This window comes from Suricata suricatta, chromosome 5 (assembly GCF_006229205.1).
Source record: "Suricata suricatta isolate VVHF042 chromosome 5, meerkat_22Aug2017_6uvM2_HiC, whole genome shotgun sequence".
NCBI lineage: Eukaryota > Metazoa > Chordata > Mammalia > Carnivora > Herpestidae > Suricata > Suricata suricatta.
Genome location: NC_043704.1, coordinates 123,558,077 through 123,578,269, shown reverse-complemented (window position 1 = coordinate 123,578,269; position 20,193 = coordinate 123,558,077). Strand labels below are relative to the sequence as shown.

At 35.6% G+C, this 20,193-nt stretch overlaps 1 protein-coding gene and 1 pseudogene across 3 annotated transcripts in view; one reads left to right on the top strand and one right to left on the bottom strand.

The window, feature by feature from the left end:
• NCK1 (NCK adaptor protein 1) overlaps positions 1–20,193 on the top strand; it is a 79,057-nt gene that overhangs the window by 41,279 nt on the left and 17,585 nt on the right. For all 3 annotated transcript variants that reach the window (XM_029940216.1, XM_029940215.1, XM_029940217.1), the window contains exon 2: positions 16,969–17,212. In XM_029940216.1, the coding sequence (XP_029796076.1) occupies positions 16,987–17,212 (226 nt within the window). In that variant the 5' untranslated portion in view covers positions 16,969–16,986. The remainder of the gene's footprint in view (positions 1–16,968; positions 17,213–20,193) is intronic.
• Positions 173–737, bottom strand: LOC115291257 (annotated as a pseudogene).

Here is a 20,193-nt window from a genome sequence, read left to right as displayed (position 1 = left end):
CCCAGTACGTGTTACTGTCTCTCTTGGCTTAATTCAGGGGCATTTTTGTGTCTTCTTTTTCTTGGAGCATAGTGGGTTTGAGCTGCGTCCATGCTGTGTGGTTCTTGTGTCTGTCCCTTGTTTGGGCATCGTCGCCAATCATGACAACATGTGACTTTGTGCCTAGCTTCTCTCATCCGTCCCTTGTGGTGGTGGAACGGAAGGGATTAGCAGTGACGCTTCTGGGAAGAATCTGAGCCTCCTAAATGGGACACAGGGAGTAGATGTTAGGGTCTTGGCAGCAGCCAAAGTGGACTATTTTGTGGCCGACAGAATGGTCAGGGAGAGACTTCGAATTGGGGCATACGCGGAGCTGGAAGGGAGGGCACTGGGTGGTTTGTGTAAACCAGGGAGGTGGCGGGGGCGCCGCTGGAGGATCCCGGAGGAGCCTGCGTGTCTCTCTGGGAAAAGCTGGTCTTGAGGTCCACGCCAGCTAATGGCTCTTGTTCTTGCTTTTGCTGCATATGCTTGCATTGGGCTTTCTTGAGTTTCGCTCTGTGGTTCTTGAACCAAACCTGCAGCACTGTCGGGTGTATGTCCAGCTTCGAGGCCATGTCCTTCTGCAGGTTGGGGGGCGGGTACGGGTTCTGACTGAACAAGAACTCCAAGGCTTCCAGTTGGTCCTCAGTGAACATTGTTCGCTTCCTGTGTGAATGCTTCTGGTGCTTTCCTTTAGGAAGAACCTCCTGCTCTGACATCCTGACATCTAGGTGCGTTCCCACCCCCTGCTCCTCTGACAAGCTGATTCATTAATTTTAGACATCTACTAATTTTCTATTAAGGTTAATGAGGTTATTTATTTATTTTTTTTAGTAATCTCTGTACCCAACTAGGGGCTCCAAATCACAACCTTGAGATCAGGAGTCACATGCTCTACCTACTGAGCCAGACAGGTACCCCCATTTATTTTCTTAACCTTTGTTAGCCTTATTGTCTTGGTTAAAATTGTATATTCATATTCGGGATTTTCATCATTATGACTCTATAATCACATATATATTGTTTATAGCTGACCCACCTCCTGTGATTAAATTTTCTTTCTTGTGTAATTTTTTTATATGAAATTTATATGGTTTACATTAAAAATTTTCTTTGTTGTCTTTGAATTTATAGCTAAGCCTTCCCATATTCCAACAATTCTATACATAGTCTAATTTGTCAGATAGTCTTACCAGTTTTTTTTTTGGAATTCTGCTTCAATTTGGACTATTATTTTAGATCTGCTTCCGATCATAATTTACTTTTGCTGGCATTCTGGAAATTCCTTTTGGCTTTCTTCATTGGTTTTCCTGCTTCCTAGATAGAACCTGTGTCTTTTTTTTTTTTTTTCTTTTCCCCTTTACTCCTTTGTTTTGCTGGAACATATTGTCTGGTTGTTTCCTAAGTCAAAGTAAATTGGAATTAAATTTTATGATAATGGTTGCCTGACAATGACTATTACATAACAGTATCACAGACTGGTGGCTTAAACAACAGAAATTTATTGTCTCAAAATTCTAGAGTCTAAGATTAAGTTGTCGTCAGGATTGGTTTCTTCTGAGGGCCTCTCTCTTTGGCTTGTGATGGTTGTCTTCTCCCAGTGTCTTCATATGATCTTCCCATTGGGTGTCTGCATCCTAATCAGCTCTTGTAATGACACCAGTCCTACTGGATTAGGACCTACCCTAATGACCTTATTTTACCTTAATTACCTCTTTAAAGACCCTATCTCCAAATACAGTCACATTCTGAGGTACTAGAGGATAGGATTTCAGCATCTGTAATTTGGAGGGAAAAAATTTCAGCCTGTCACATGTAGCACAGTTTAAAAATTGCATATTAAAAACATAAGTATAGTTGATTATCAGCCCATTTATGTTTAATTGCCATGTGGTACAATAAGGATTAAGTCAGTTAATGTGTTTACCTTTGTTGTATTATGCCATTAAATTCTTCATTGTTACTTTTTTCATAATTGGTCATTTATACCATAATTGCTCATCATTAACAATTTTAGCAAGATTATTCTATTTCTTTTACTTTAGTGGTAACATATAATGGCTGCTTCTTTAGATTATATAAAATGTAGTATTCTTCAGACTATAGAATAGGGATATGTTCTTAAGGTGATCTTGGTACAGCTTATTGTAATTCAGAGTGATAAGTAAAGTTTTGTGGTATCTGACAAAATAATCATATAGGGAGTAGTAAGGCATTAATTAAGTTGTAGAAAAATAGAATTACAGTTGATATTTTTTGAGAACATGTTTTCCTTGATAACACCTTTCTTTACTCTTAGGCCTTGTTAGCTCAGTGTCCTGTTAGTCTATAAAAACAACTCAGTAAGTATTTGTTGAATGAATTTTGGTATGCACAGGACTTTTGCCGGTGTTATTTTGTGTTTGCTTATATTGGGAATATATTCAGAGTGATACTTCCAAAACTAAATAGAATAAGATGGCATTTTATTTGACCTATTTTAAAAAAAAAAAATGGCTTGATTTTTTTTTTTTTTTTGGAGCCTTAATTTCAGACTAGTCTATACTTATTTATTTTCCCCATGATTGGATTCTTACCCGTGTTTTTTCATTGTAAGAGTGTTTAACAATAAAAATTACTTGATAAGATAGCAAGGTTTAAAACATTGAATACAATAAAATCATCTTATGAATTGCTTTGTCTTTTTACATTACTTACAGCATATTGAAGTTAGTTATTTGGGGATTTTTTCCCCCTTCATTGTTTACCGAAAGATCTGTAACCCAACCAAACTTCCGGAGTTAGTCACTTGGGTATTGTCACTCTGCTGATTTTTATCAGAAACAGGAAATTGTCAAGTTATGTGTTAAACTATAAGAGAGTCTAAAATTGCATTAGCATGAGAGAGTTCTCTAGAATTTTTTTCAATCACTAATTTCTTTTTCCTCAGAATGTAACAATTGGCTTGTCAAAAATGGTCATATTTATCATGGCCTTTATAAATACATAGCAAACTGTAGCCTTCCTCATAGTTTACATATCATACACAATATGATTGATAACATGATTAGACAAACTTAGTGTCATTAATACATAAATATACCCAGTGAATTTGTAAAAGTAGGTTAGGGAAGAATATATTTTTAGGTGTTTGGCCTGATGTTATTATTCCTGTATTTAGATTAGCAATTCTCTAGAGGTTCCTAAAGTGGCGTCTCCAAGGCCAGACTATTTTCATTACACTGAGATATTAATTTCCATTTTTGCTCTGGAGTTTCCAGAGGCTATATGAGTGCAATGATATTTAAAATAAAATGTTAACATTTGAAGATCTGTAAAACTTGGTGAATGTATATTGCATGATACAGAATATAAACAAGCCCATTTAAAGTATCAGACTGAGCAGTGAATATTTTCTGCTGTATATTTTAGTTCACATTCAGGAAGATTCACACTTTTTAGAGTGTGGTTGAGATTTAACATAGTTATATAATCACTGCTATAATCAAAATACAGAACAGTTTTTCATCCCCTCATGCTTAGTCCAGAATGTCACACATAGCCTTTTGAGTCTGGTTCAAGATCATTGTACATGGTTAATGTATGTTTAACTGTATAAGAAGCTGCCAAACTGTTACCTGTAGGCGGCTATACTGTTTTGCATCCCCACAAGCCCAGTGTCTGAGTTCCCTTGCTCTGCATCATTATTGACACCTGGTACTATTTGTGTTTCTTCCCTCTCTTCTCCCTTTGTCCCTCCTTCCCTTCCCCCTTTTCCTTGCCCACGTCTCTTATCTTTTTAAGCCATTTAATTTGCTGTGTCATTGTATCATTTTGTGGCTTCAATTTGCATTTCTATAATGATTAATCATGTCAAGGATCTTTGTATGTGCTTATATGTCATCCTTATACAGTATCCTCTCTTTCCAAAAGTTCACATTATGCTACCCAAGACCTACATCACTATGGTAATGCCTTTTTGTAAAAGTGAAAATCCTGTTTGGATTTCTGTCAGTTTGTGAAAACAGGTACTTAGTATATGAGATATTCTTTAGTAAAAGCAAAATTGTATGACTTGAACTTTTAGGCAGCAGGGGATACACTCTCTCTATGTCATTTTGGCTTCTGAAAGGTTTCATAGGAAGAATGCTATACTTTCAGGTACTGGGAGAAACCTCTGTCATCTTTGGTGAAGTATCCGTTCAAATACTTTGACCATTAAAAATGTTAAATTTTTTTAGTATTTTCTGGGCACAGCCTAAGGCACAATGCTCCCTAGGGAATAACATGCCAGTGGCTCTACTGGCCTGGCCTCCATGGCTTTGGGCTGGGAGTCTTCCAGCCTGTTGAAACCCAGGTAATGGGCTCCTTTTTTGGAATGCAGGAGGTGGGCTTAATGATCTCTCAGTCATGTTTTGGGTCCTTATTCCTTGTCTTGAAGAATATCTCAACGTGAGGAATATCTCAACATTTGCAGTAGAATATCTCTATGTCTCGTCCTATAAAATCTAAGAACACTGACAATCTTTTTTCATTCCTTCTTGTCTCCTTCCAGTTCAAATTGACTGTTTCCTGTTGGAGTGGTTGATTGAATCTAATGTTCACACCCATACAAATCTCTATCAAAGGATCTCTTACCACACTCTTAGTGTTCTGTTCTGAATGTGTTTTCTCTCTGTCTCTCTCTCTCTCTCTCTCTCTCTCTTTTTGACAGTACAGCCAGCTGAGAATTTCTTTTATATTAACTTCACTTTTGATTAACAATTACATCTTGAAGATATGTTTCTTCCCATGTTTTACTATAAGCATTCAAGTGAAGCCACCCCACAATTTCAACACTTTGCGTAGAAAAGGCCTCAGTGAGATACCAGTTTCATTCACACAGGTTCTACTCTTACATAAAACACTAGGATGTGAATACACTTCAGCTAAGTGCCTTACCATTTTATAGCAAGGATCACCTTTCCTCCAGTTTCTAATAACATGTACCTTATTTCTGTCTGAGATGTCATAGGTTGGCCTTTACTGTTGTTAAAAAACCAAATTTGAGTAAATGTAAAGATCTTACTGACTTTGATGATTCATGAACTGGGCAACATCTCATCTAGCAGCTCCAAAGAGCTGTCCAAAATTAAAGCCTTTTATTGGTAGAGAGAGGAAGGAAAAGGAAGTTTCTAGCAAAAGCATTGTTTCAGGTAAGGCCACCTTCCTATGGAGGATGGAAGGGGTCTGTTGTATAGATTACTTCACTGGTGTTCACCAGGTAATTTCAGACTGATTAAAGGTTATATTTCTGGAAGAGCTGAAACTGCAGTTATGCTAGGTGTTGACTCTTAGTTTGCTGACATGGGGCTTAGCATGAGGAACTCCATTTTTGATCTGTTTTCTCTTTTTTAACACCGTATTTCAGCAAACATTTTGTGTTCATGACCACTTAGGGATTCTCTTAAAAGGATTGAGGCTTTCCCTTTATATCTCCGCTTCTGAGCTTACAGAAGAATTTACCCTCAATGGTCTGTTCATGGCAATGTAAAATTTTTCTAGCCTGCATCTCCAGATTCTGCTCATTATCTAGTTTGAAAGCCTCTCCCACATTTTTAGGTATTTGTTACAGCCATTATGTTTTGGCTGATAATAACAAAATACCATAGGCTGGGTGGCTTATAAACAGCAGAAACTTACGGCTCACAGGTCTGGAAGCTGGAAGTCTGAGATCAGGGTGCTCAGGTGAGTCCCTCCTCCAGGTTGCAGGTTTCTTATGTCTTCACATGATAGAAGGGGTTAAGGAGGTGTATTGGATTTCTTTTATAAAAGTACTAACCCCATTCATGAGAGTTCCATCCTTAGGGCCTAATCACCTGCCAGAGGCTCATAGTAACTGTCACCTTATGGTGAGATTTCAACATTTGGGGTGAAACATTCAGACCATAGCAGTAGTATTTCATTATGTTTTTAGTTTTACGTTTCTTTCATTTCTGACATTGGTAACTTATCTTTTGGTCATTCTTGCTAGAGAGTTACCAGTTTTCTTGATCTTTTCAAGAATATCTTTTGGTTTCAAAAGTTTCTCTCTAATTTTTATTTCAGTCTCTCAGATTTCTGGTCTTTATTATGTCCTTCTGTTTCCTCTGGGTTTAATGTGCTCTTGTTTTTCCAGTTTCTTAAGGCAGACACTTACATTATCGATTTGGGACTTGTTTTCTAACATTTTATTAATGACAATATTATAAATTTCCTTTATAAGTACTACTTTAGTTGCATCTGGCAAATTTTTCTATGTTGTGTTTTCAGTTTTATTTAGTTCAAAATATTTACTAATATCCCTTGAGTTTTCGTCTTTGATACATAAATTGTTTAGAAGTGTATTGTTTAATTTCCAAATACTTACAGATTTTCCAGTTAGCTTTCTGTAACTGATTTTTAGTTTAATTCTGTCATGGTGAGAGAACATATGCTGTACAATATCACTTCTTTTTACGATCAGTAAGGTTTATTTGAGTGTCCAGAATATGATCTGTCTTGGTGAATATTCTATGTGCACTTGAAAAGATGTTTATGTTGCTATTAAGTATAGTGTTATGTAAAAGTCAATTAGATTCTCTCGTTGATGATATTCTTTAAATCTTTTTTTTTTTTTTTTTTTTTTGCTGCTTTTCTTCATGTTCTATGAATTACTGAAACTGGTTGTAATTTCCAAGAATAGTGGATTTGTTTACTTCTTTCAGTTTTGGTCATTTTTGCTTCATGTATTTTGCAACTCTGTTAAGTACATATACACTTAAAATTGTTGTATCATTTTGGTGAATTGGCCTTTTTCTCATTAGCTTGTGTTTCTATACCCAGTAATTTTCCTTTTTCAGAAATCTATTTTGTCAGGTATTTATATAGCAACTTTAGCTTTCTTTTGATTCCTGTTTGCATGATCCTTTTACTTTTATGCGATTATATTTAAAATGAGGCTCTAATAACAGTTGAGTCTTATTTATTCAATCTAATTACCTCTCTGTCTTTTAATTAGTGCAAGACCATTTATTTAATGTAATTATTGATATATTTGTATTTAATTTTTTGTTTCTTGTAGGATTTTTTTTCTTTTTTTTGGATTATTTGAATATTTTCTTAGTACTCAATTTATTATATCTATTGGTTTTGGGTATAGCTTCATCCTTTTTTGTGTGTGTGTGTGTGATTTCCCTGAAGATTATAACATACTATATTAGTATACTATAATATACTATAATATATGTATACCTAACTTTTCATAGTATAGTTAGAATTTATATTTTACCACTTCAAATAGAACATAAAACCTTATAACCATATAGGTCCCATTGCCCTCCGTACTTTATATAATAATAATCATTTGAATTATACATATATGAAACCCCATGGTGGTATTATAATATTCCTTCTCAAGAGCTATGCATGTTTTAAAGAATTTGAGAGATGAAAAATAATCATTATATTCACCCAGGTATTTACTTTTTTTTTTTTTAAGTTTATTTATTTATTTTGAGAGAGAGCACACATGAACTGGGGAGGGGCAGAGAGAGAATCCCAAGCAGGCTCCACACTGTCAGCACAGAGCCTGGTGCAGGGCTGCATCCAACGAACTGTGAGTTCATAACCTGAGCAGAATTCAAGAGTTGGATGCCCAACCAACTGAGCCACTCAGGCGCCCCACTAAAGGCCTCTAACTGAGAAACACCTTCTTCTCCAGTGAAACATTTAGCTTAGTAAATGTGGTTTGTGAATTTACTTCCTGTTTTCACATTATATTCAATTTATGCAATTTGAGCTAAGTTTGGCTAGTGCTCACTTCAGCAGCACATATACTGAACTAAGTTTGGCTGAAAGAGATCAAGAGAGAAATGGCTGTTAAAATAGTGCAAATGTTTCTACCCATTCTACTCTTAATTTATGCTTCAGGGTATACATGAGATAGGAAGCATTACTTTGTTTTCTCAGTTGGCCTCAATTGCTGTCCCTCTTGTAGTGTAAGCAAGCATATCACATCACTGTGTTTCTCATGTTTAGATACAGAGTTTTCCCTACTCTCTGGATTCAAATTCAGGTTAGCTCTTTTATCTGGTACTTACCTGAAGAAATGATCATTAAAGGAAAGTTGATTTATTTCTGTTTTTGTTTTGTTTCTGTCTGTTTTTTTGTTTTTGTTTTAGTTTGCTTTATGGTGGTTCTATAGAGCAGATTTACTTCATACACTTATTTTTCTTGCATTTCTTTTTCTGTCATACTTTCCCCAATTTTCCTCACCTCTACTTGTATTTTGGCTGCCAGTTCCTATTAGCTAGTTTTCTGTTGGTTTTCTCTTTTTATAGTACATTAAAAAAAATAAAGTAGGGGTGCCTGGGTGGCCCAGTGGGTTGAGCCTCTGACTTCGGTTCAGATCATAATCTCAAGGCTTGAGAGTTTGAGCCTGGCATCAGGCTTGGTGCTGTCAGCACAGAGCCTGGTTTGGATCCTCTGTCCCTTGGCTCTCTGCCCCTCCCCCGCTTGCATTTCTCCTTTAAAGATAAACATGAAAAAATAAAGCAGTATGTATTCAAACCACACAGATCTGTGGTGTACGGACTTTTAACAGTCTTAGTACTCACTGAGGCTATCACTTTTAGAGCTTGATGTATATCCTCCCAGAACTTTTTCTTTTTTTTAATGTTTATTTAGTTATGAGAGAGAGAGAGAGAGAGAGAGAGAGCACAGAGGCTCATGAGCAGTGGAAGGGTAGAGAGAGGGGAATGGAGGATGGGTCCGGAGCAGGTTCCGCACTGTCTGCAGCGAGCTCGATGGAGGGCTGGAACTTAGAACCGTGAGATGATGACTTGAGCCAAAGTTGGATAGTCAGCTGACTAAAGCCATCCAGGTGTCCCCCTCCCAGAACTTTTTAACACATATACAAACATATGTAATTGGAAATTTTTTCAAAATAGAATTATAATCCTGTTGCTTTGGAATTTGCATTTTGCTTTATATTTATTGGCCATTTTACCATATCATTACTTATAAGTTAGATACTCAATTTAGATACTCATGGTGCACATTTCTTTCTTTCTTTTTTTTTTTTTAAGATTTTATTTTTACATAATCTCTACACATAACATGGGGCTCAAATTTACAATCCAGAGATCAAGAGCTGCATGTTCTTCCTACTGAACCAGCCAGGGGCCCCTTGGTGTACATTCTGTATTTTTCACAGCAGTGCCACAGCAAACATTCTACATAACTTTAATTATTTTTTCCTGTAGTATGTAGGTTGCTGGTTCAAAGAAATGTGCATTTAAAATTTTGAAAATGATTGTGAAGTTGTTCTTCAAAACTTTTTATACCTAAAATCTAATAACCAAGTTAAAAAGATACATGACTAGAAAAGTTTATATCAAAGACAAAGGGCAGATATTCCTACTATATCCAGTTGGTGTTCTAACCACACAGAAGCATACATTCTGCCTTTCCTGTAGGGACCATGTATTAGTGTAATCATAAATATTCTTAGTAAAACAGTCACAGTTTCCCAAAAGCAGATTGAGCTAGCAAATCATCATCTTGGAGATACTAGATCTGGGCAGTGATCATCAGTGACTGATAAAACCCTTAGGTGAAGGTTTGATGGGGAACTTGATGATGGGTGAATCAGTTTGATAACTGTGAATCCACCATTCATTTTAAACACCAGCTGGCTATAGAGTGCCTCCTGTTTTATGCTAGTAAGTACACAAGAGTATCTATAAAGTATTCTTGCAAAAACAACAACAAAAGAACCTGGGGTGGGTAGGGGGAGTAAAGCCTCTAGATAAAATTACCAATTTTGGAAGATAGGGAAATTAAAGGAATGCCATCCACAATGTGGGAAGTGCTCTAGGATGGATGAGCCAGGTTCCTCAACAAATGAATGGCATGGAAATAGTGAGGAAAGAGAACTGTGTTACTTAGATTAAGGAGATATAAAACATATTAACCAAAGTGCAGCATACAGACTTAGTTTAGATCCTAGTTCAAATCAACTATAAAAATTTTTTTATTTACACTCAGTAAAAGTGGAACATTAGTATTGAATGAAATGAAAGAATTATTGTAGATGCTTTTAAACTTATTAAAGAAGCACATTTTTAACAGCACAAGTTTTTAAAAAATATGTTGATAACTGAATTTCAATGTAGTTTATCTTATTTGTAGTCTTATGTTTATGCATTTAAAACCTTATTTTGAGTAGGCATAATAGGTTTTACCAAACTTCGCTTTCTTTTTGCTATGGGGTGAGAGCGTGTGACAGAAAAAGTAAAAGAGCTCCTTGATTTGTTACTAATTTTTATGGGGTATGTGCTCTTATCTCTTAGTACTTGTAGATGAGATCATAGGATTTCCACACCCCCACCAAAAATTGGGGGGATAAATTAATCGCAGAAGCAGAATATTGATCATTGAAGTTGGGTGATAGGTGGGGGTTCGTTATATCATTCTTTACTTTGTATGTGTTGAAAATTTCCATAATTAAAAGATATAACCTTTATATCAATTTTTAGTTATAAATCCAATAAACAGTAGGAGGCTTATTTTGTACATTCTGGCAAGCATTAAATAAACTTGGGCTTTTTTCTGTTACTCTGATAGGTAAAGACTAATGCCTCAATTTTAGTTTTCATTTCTTTAATTATATAAGGACATTCAAATGGATCCTGTACAGTACTTTTTGACTCCTTCCATAACTGCTCTTTTCTTTTCTTTGTCAATTAAAAAAATATTTTTTAATGTTTATTTTTTTTGAAAGAGAGAGACATAGAATTTGAAGTAGGCTCCATCCTCCGAGCTGTCAGCACAGAGCCTGATTTGGGGCTTGAACTCACAAACCGTGATATCATGACCTGAGCTGAAGTTGGATGCTTAACTGACTGAATCATCCAGGCACCCCATTCTTTGCCAGTTTTTAAATTTAGTTTCTTAACTTTGTTTTTTGATGTTCGTGGTACATAGAATAAAGGCTCCTGAAAGATATATACATTTTAATGTCTAGAACCTGTGAATATGTCACCATACATAGTTAAAGAGACTTTGCATGTGTTAAGGACTTTGAGATGGGGAGATTATCTTGGATTGTCTTTTGGGCCCACTGTAAATTATAAAGGTCTTTATGAGAGGGAGGTAGAAAGGTTAAAGTGAGCAAAACAGATATGAGGATCACACTGAAGATTGTAGTGATGCAGTCATGAGCCAAGGAATGGCAGCAGCTTCTAGAAGCTGGAAATGGCAAGAAGTAGATTTTTCGCTGCAGCCACCAGAAAGAACACAACTCTCCTGACACTTTGCTTTAGGCTCATAAGACTCATTTCATACCGCTGACCTCCCAGAGCTGTAAGGTAGAATGTTTTAAGTCACCAAGTTTATGATAATCTGTTATAGCAGCAGTAGGTACTAATTAATGCCCTTCGCTGTATAAAAGTTTAAAAAATTTCATTTTGTAGTTTCTAACACTGGAATCATGGTAATAAAAGACTTCCTTACATCAGGAATGTGAAAATTTTATTTCTATATTTTTTTGATTTGCTGTTTTATCTCTAATCAATGTGTTTTATTTTTAAATTTTAATTTTGAGATAATTAGAGATCCATATGCAGTCATAAGAAATCTTACTGAGAGATCCAGTGTCTTCTTTACCTAGTTTCTCCCACTGGTGATCTGGCAAAGGTGTAGTACAGTAAAACATCTGAGATATTAATGTTTATATAGTCAAGATACACAGCATTTTCATCACAAGAATCCCCCATATTGCCCCTTTATAACCACACCCACTTCCCTCCCAATTTCCATTCCCGTCATATAAATGGAGTTACACAGTGTGTAACTTTGGGATTGGTGTTTTTTGCTTTTTGCTTTTTGTTAATTTGGGTGTTTTGTTTTGTTTTGTTTTGTTTTGTCACTGAGCAGAATTCCCTGGAGAGATATTCAAGTTATTGCATGCATCTGTTATTTTTCCCCCTTATAGTATTCTATGGTATTGAACGTACCACAGTTTGTTTAACCATTCTCTTGTTTACCATGAGAATGTTTATCATTTGGGGCTATTACAAATAAAGTTGTTTTGTATTTATGTAAAAGTTTTTGTGTGAATGTAAGACTTCATTTCTTTGGGATAAATGGCCTGGAGTACAGTTGCTTGGTTGTATGGTAGTTGCGTGTTTAATTTTACAAGAAGCTGCCAGGCTGATTTTCAGAGCATATGTATCATTTAACATATTCTCATCAGCAGTGTATGAATGATTCAGTTTCAGCATATCTTTATCAGCATTTGGTATTGTTACTCTTTTAATTTAGCCATTCTGATAGGTGTGTGTGTGATCTTTCAATGTGGTTTTAATTTGCATTTTCTTAAGAGCTGATGATGGTGAACATCTTTTCATGTGCTTGTTTGCCATCTATATATCTTCAGTGAATGTCTCTACATGTCTTTTGTTCATTTTCTAATTCTGTTTTTCTAACCTTGAGTTTTTCCTCCTACAGATCTTGCTTTTGGTGTCGTCTAAGAACTCTTTGCCTACCTCTGTATCCTGATATATTTTTCTTATAATTTTATAGTTTTACATCTAAGGTTGTCATTCATTTTGAGATAGTATTTGTGTAAGATGTGAGATTAAGTGTTGTACTTCTCTGCCAGGGGTTGGGAGGTGGCTGTTGAGGTCCTTTTGCTTTAGCAGCATTTGTTGAGAAAGTTCCCCCCACACCAACCACTGAATTACTTTTTACACCTGATCAAAATCCAGTTGGGCATATTTGTATGAGTCTGTTTCTGGGTTCTCTTTCTTTTCCATTGATATATGTGTCTATTTCTCTGCTGATTTTGTACAATCTTGACTACTATATATAAGAAGTCTTCCCAAATCATTTTATTTTGACTTAAAGAAATGTTTCAGCTTATTCTAGTTATTTTGCCTTTCCATCTAAATTATAGAATAATACTGTATTATATATGCAAAAAAAATTTGCTGGGACTTTGATAAGGATTATGTAAGCCTGTGGATCAATTTGGGAAAAATTAGAGTCTTTACTGTGTTTGCATCTTCGATTTCAAAAACATTTTTAGATCTTCTTTAATTTCTTTCATGTACATTTTGTAGTTTTCAGCATACAGTCCCCTTCATGTTTTATTAGCTTTGTACCTCTTTCATTTTTTCCCATATTTGGTAATTGTAAATGATACTGGGTTTTTAATTTTGGTATCCCTGTGTTCATTCATAGTATATAGGTACACAGTTGATTTTTGCATGTTGATCTTGTGTCCTGTGACCTTGCTGAAGTCACTAGTTAGTACTAGGAAGTTGGGTGGTTTTTTTTTTTTCCTTTTTGGTAGCTTCCTTAGAATCTGTGTTATCAGTCATGTCCTCCGCAGATAAGGAGAGTTTTATTTCTCCTTTTCTGATCTATATGCTGTTTTTATATCCTTTACTTGCCTTGCTGAACTGGCTAAAAGTTGCAGTACTTTGCTGAATAAGAGTAGTGAGAGTGAGTATCTTTACCTTGTTCTTGAACGTAGGAGGAAGGTATTTGTCTTTAACCATTGAGTATGTTAGCTGTAGGATTTTTGTAGATCCCATTTATCAAGTTGAGGAAGTTCCCTTCTATTGCTGTTTTTCTGAGAACTTTTATCATGGGCGTTGAATTTGTCAGATGCTTTTTCTGCATTGAGTAATATGCTCATATGATTTTTCTTGGCTTGTTAATGTGGTAAGTTATACTGATTAGTTTTTGAATATGGAGCCAGCTTTGTATCCCTGGAAAAAATCCTACTGGGTCATGGAGTATTCTTTTTATATACTGCTGAATTCCATTTGCTAATATGTTTTTAAGGCTTTTTGCATCTATACTGAGGAATATTGGTTGGTCGTTTTCTCTTTTTATACTGTTGTTTGTCTAGTTTTGATAGGGTAATATCAACTTCAAAGATAATTTGGGAAGTATTTCCCCTCTACTATTTTCTAGAAGAGATTATGTAGAATTGGTATAAGTTCTTAAAATAATTGGCAGATTTCTTGACCTGGACCTGAATATTTCTTTTTGGGGTAAAGTCTTTATATTATGAATTTAATTTCCTAAATAGTCATAGGGATATTCAGATTATCTATTTCCTATTGAGTATGTTTTGGTAATTTGTGTTTTTTGAAGAATTGGTCCATTATCTCTAACTTGTCAAATTTATGTGTGTGGAGTTGTTTATAGAAAATTCCCTTAATATCCTTTTGATGGGAGGGAATGTCTTTGATGAACCCAAATACAGCTTTGAACCTAGAGTCAGTCCCCCCCCCCCCAATTGCATGGCTAAAACAATAATAGTGAGGTAACAACTAGAAGGGTAATTGAAATACAAAAGTTCTGGATATAGTGTCATCACAAGAACAACTCTTAATTTTAATAAAATACTATTGGCTGGTTTTATATGATTACTCATGTAGATAAAAGTTTTAAAGTAGGTTTGTCAAGTTTCAAAATAAATTCCTTTGGGACCTACAATTACATTTCATTAAATTTATAGATTAATTATAAGGGTGTGTGTGTGTGTGTGTGTGTGTGTGTGTGTGTGTGTGTGCGCGCGCGTGCGTGCATGTGCATGTGCATGTGAGTGCAGGTTCCCACATGGAAGGAATCAGAGTCAGTGCTCAAGGATGCCTGGGGAAAAAAACCCTCTGCTTTCTATTGCCTTAGAAAGTTTATCACTCACTGCTGTACTTTTTTGCATCATGTGCTAGTAATTATTTAGACTTGGTTGTAACTTTTTATTTGGAAGTAATTTCAAACAGAAAAGTTGCAAGAATACAAATTGATTTTTCTGATTTCTCTCTGTTCATTGTTGTTTTTTAATACCACATCATCCTCTTATTTTAGCATTATTAGTTATTTCACTGCTTTACATTCTTTTTTTTTTAATGTTTTATTTAGAGACAGAGAGAGAGAGACAGAGTATGAGAGGGGGAGGGGCAGAGAGAGAGAAGGAGATGCAGAATCCGAAGCAGGCTCCAGGCTCTGAGCTGTCAGCACAGAGCCTGATGTGGGGCTCGGACCCACAAACGTGAGATCATGACCTGAGCTGAAGTCAGAGACTCAACCAACCCAGGTGCCCCTGCTTTACATTCTTGAGTCATTTCTTTTTTCTTTCAGAAGATTATGTGGTAGGTTCTGAGACCTTGAATTCTCTCCGCCCCCCTCCCCAAAGTATCTACCTTATAGACACAAAACTATCTACACTTGAATGCTATTGAATGTTGAATTCTAGATTAAAATGCATTTCTTTGAGAACATTGAACAACTTGCTTCATTGTTGAGAAAAGAGAATGCTATTCAATATCCAAAACCAAAAGCTGAATTTATTTGCTTACTAAGCCAGGGATAGCTGTTTATGTATAATAATCTCTCTGAAGAAAGCAGGGAACTGATCTAGTAAGTTCAAGAGTGAGTTAGGCTTGTAATTTTCTTTTCTTTGTTCTGAAAGAGTTTGTGTAAATTGGAATTACAGTCCCTTGAATTTTAATAGAACTTGCCTGTAAAACCATGTGGTCCTGATGTTCATTATAAAAAGATTTCTTAATGACTGATTGAGTGTTATTACCTTATTAGTTTTTATTTTTCTATAAATTTGTACATTTTAGTTTTCAATGTATTAATAAAGTTTATGATATTGCCAGGTGTATTGAATATCTGCAGCATCCATAATTATGACTCCCTTTTCATTCTTGGTATTTGGGTATGTGTTTTCCTTTTTTCATTTATCAGTCTTGCCAAATTATGTCCCTTTTTAGTCAAGGCAAAAAACTACCTTTGTGTTCTATTGAGCCTTTCTACTATATCATTGTTTTCTATTTCGTTAAATTGTACTTTTAATTGTAATACTTCATTTTTTCTACTTTATATTCTACTTTTCTAACTGCTTAAGACAGATGCTCAGTTCATTAATTTAAAGTTTTCTGATTTTCTGATGTAATCATATACAAGTAAAATTTCTCTATATATAGTCCTTTTGCTGCATCCCACAAAGTTGGCTCTATAATCTTATTATTACTTTAGTCCTCTATTTTCACAATTCTCTTATAATTTCTTTGACTTATAAAGTTTTAGAAGTTCCCCAAACAGGAGGTTTTTAAAAAGCTCTTTTTATTATGGTTGTCAGAGAATATGGTTGTAGGATACCAAGTACTTGAAAGTTATTGGGATTTTCTCTATTGCTTAACATATGATCAATTTATATATATATTCCATTTGTTTTCTCTTTGGAAGTAATATTTGTATATGTTTATTAAATCAGATTAATATTTTGCTGTCAGATTTTTTAAAGTTTATTTATTTAATTCGAGAGAGAGAGTGCACATGCATAAGCAGGGAAGGGACAGAAGGGGAGAGAGAATCCCAGGCAGGCTCTGTGCTGTCAAACATGGATCCCCTCATGAAGCTCCATCCCACGAACTGTAAGATTGTGACCTGAGCTGAAATTAAGAGTCTGGTGCTTAACCAGCTGAGCCACCCAACCATTCTTGATGTCAGTTCTTATCTAGCCTTAATAACTGTTTTGTCTCCTTAATTTATGCTGAAATAAGTATGTTAAAAATCATCCTCTATGTAATGGATTTGTTTACTTTTTTTATGGTTCTATTAATCTATTTTGGAACCATGTTAATAGGTACATATAATTTTAGCTGTTACACATATTTCATAAAACCTTCTATTATGTATTGAACTACCTTTTGTGTGAACTTATTAGTGGTAATGGTTTGCCTTAAAGTCCTTTTATGTGTAATAAGCTACGCCAGTTTTGTTTTGATTAGTATTAGGATTGCCTATTGTTTTGTTTTTGTTTTTTCATATTTTTCCTTTCATCCTTTCAGGGCTCTTAGGTTTTTTTGGTGTATCTCATTTGAAAAGCATGTACACTACTACTACTACTTAAACCTTATAAAAATGTTTTCTGTGTGGTTACAGTGCTGAAGCTGCTGAAAGATGGCAGAAGAAGTCGTGGTAGTAGCCAAATTTGATTATGTGGCCCAACAAGAACAAGAGCTGGACATCAAGAAGAATGAGAGATTATGGCTTCTGGATGACTCTAAATCCTGGTGGCGAGTTCGAAACTCCATGAATAAAACGGGTTTTGTGCCTTCTAACTATGTAGAAAGGAAAAACAGTGCTCGGAAAGCATCTATTGTAAAAAACCTAAAGGATACCTTAGGTAAGTTATTTTTGTATTAAAACACCAGCAATACTTTTTCCTTTTTTTTTAATTATAATTTTTTTTAAATGAGACAGAGCAAAATGGAGGAGGGGCAGAAAGGGAGACACAGAATCTAAAACAGACTCCAGGCTCCAAGATGTGAGCATAGAGCCTGATGCAGAGCTTGAGCTCTTGGGCCACAAGATCATGACCTGAACCAAAGCTGGACGCTTAACTGACTGAGCCACCCAGTTGGGTGTCCCAACAATACTTTCTTTTATTTTTTTAAAATTTTTAAAAACTTTTTTTATTTTTTAAATTTATTTTTGAGAGACAGAGTCCACGTGAGCAGGGGAGGGTCAGAGAGAGAGGGAGAAACAGAATCTGAAGCAGGCCCCATGCTCTGAGCTAGCTGTCAGCACAGAGCCTGATCTGGGGCTCGAACCCACAAACTGTGAGATCATGACCTGTATCAAAGCCGGACGCTTAACTGACTGAGCCACCCAGGTGCCCCCAATACTTTCTTTTTAATGGATTCTTTATAGAGCTTGGTTCTTTGTAGAGAATTTTGGCAGCATTAGGCCGAATTGACTAGAGAAGGCCAGGACTAGAATTTCGGCTAGGCCAGGTAAATTTGGCTTGTAGCAGGTGTTCAAGTTAGAAAACTGTTAAAGAGCATAAGGGTTAGTGGGCAGTTTCTATAAATCTAGCTGATGTTCAAGGGCCAAACCACACTGGTGCTAAATAGAAGAACTGACTTCTAGCCAGGATTCCTTTAACCATGAGTGCCTGTAGGAGTGTAGGTAGATTCTGTATCTAAGTGAGACAAGGATACATGAGGGAGATTCAGAATCGCTTCTGTGGTGTTAAGGCAACTTATTTATCGTGGCACATTGCTGTATTTTAACCATTAATAGCTTACATTTTGAATTTTGCTCTTAAAAACAAACCATCATTTTATTCTTATATTTGATAAGAGTTTTAAATTGTGGATCATTACTGTAGAATTAGCATATACCAAGCCGATCTCTTTTCCTTTTGTGGGTTTTTTTTCCCCTCTAATTGTAGTTTGTTTTTACTAGCCCTCCATTAGAACCAGAGATAATGGAACCCACTTCACACTGGGCTTGGCTGAGCTGATAGGAAGGAAATATGCACAGATGAGGACTGGCCTTTTTTTATTCCTTTTAATTTAAACTCTCCATGGCTGACAGGAAGGAATTGGGAGGGACAGAATTTCATTTTTGGTATTCAGGCAAACATGCTATTACTTAATGTTTCTTTGTCTATGTGTAGAAGAGAAATTAAAATTTTTTCTTGCAAAGATAGTTTGGGAGTAATGTGGCATGATTAGCAAATATGAAATATTATTGGCTAACTGCTTTATATTTTACTTCTTAAACATTATTGTTATTCTAGACTAGAGTGTTCTTTCAATTATCAGCAGTGGAAAACAAATAGCAAAACCTAAAATACAGTATAACTCAAAGTAAATATAAAATATTAAAATATTGGTTTGTGAGATAATATTTCCAGTATTCTAAAGGTAGTTTGATAACTGGAGTTATTAATCTGAATTTTCACCATAACTTAACTCTGTATCTGAGGTTACCTTTTATATGATTTTAAGGTTTTGCAAATAAGACTATTATTATTAGTTTTTTATTTTTTAATTAAAAATGGTTTTGGTTTTAATTTTAGTGTAAGCAGGGGAGAGGGGGAGAGAGAGTGAGTAAGAGAGTTTTAGGCAGGCTTCACACTCTATGCAGAGCCCGGTACAGCAGTTGATCCCATGTGCAGAGCCCCTGTGGGACTGGAACTCATAAACCATTAGATCATGACCTGAGCAGAAATCAGGAGTTGGACACTCAACTGACTGAGCCACCCAGGCACCCCTATTAGTTTTTAGTATCAGTTTTTTTTTTAATGTTTTTATTTATTATTGAGACAGAGAGAAACAGCATGAGTGGGGGAGGGGCAGAGAGAGTGAGGGAGACACAGAATCAGGAGCAGGTTCCAGGCTCTGAGCTATCAGCACAGAGCCCTATGCAGAGCTTAAACCCACGAACCGTGAGATCATGACCTGAGCCGAAGTCGGACGCTTAACCAACTGAGCCACCCAAGTGCCCCTAGTATTTGTTTTTTAAATGGAAGACAAATCATAAGATTTTCCTTGACTAGCTGAAGACACCAGAATTAGAATCCAGAATGTCTTCTGATATTGTAAACACTGAACCCTTACTTAAAGCATGTAGATCAGGGGTATTGGGGGAAATTAAGGTAACTTCTACCAGGAAAGTATGCCTCATAGTGATGAAAGCACAGAAAGGACTCGAGCTACACCTAGTAGACTTATCTGTTTCTTTTTAAAAGGATACTAGTATCCTGGGACTAGACTATTTAAATGTATAAACAAAAGATTCTGAAAAACCTTAATATCATAGAGCAAAGAAGAAAAATATCCCACTTTTAGATACTATTGCATATAGATTTTAAAAGCCCAACTAGTTAGGGGTGCTTGGGTGGTTCAGTTTGTTGCGTGTCCAACTCTTGATTTTTTTAGCTCAGGTCATGATCTTGTTCATGAGTTCTAGCCCCACATGGGGCCCTATGTCGACAGTGTGGAGCTTGCATGGGACTCTCTTTTCCTTTCTCTCTGCCCCTTCTCTGCTTATGCTCTCTCTCTCTCTCTCTCCCTCAAATAAACATTAAAAAATTTAAAAAAACTTTATATAAAAGCACAACTAGATAGAATTTCTATTATTTGTTAATACTCCTGGGAAATCTTCCATGCTATTTTCTAATACTATTAAGACAGTTTTGGCAACTGTTTGTAAGTCCTAGGATATCTCTTAACTTTATTACTGTATTATAGTTACTGATGCCTATATTGCAGGGTACTTGAAAGCATTCTGTTTTATGTTATGTTATTTTGTGTAATAATGTACCTTTTGTATCAGATTGCCTTCTCTTCTTAGAATTAAAAAAATGTTTTTTAA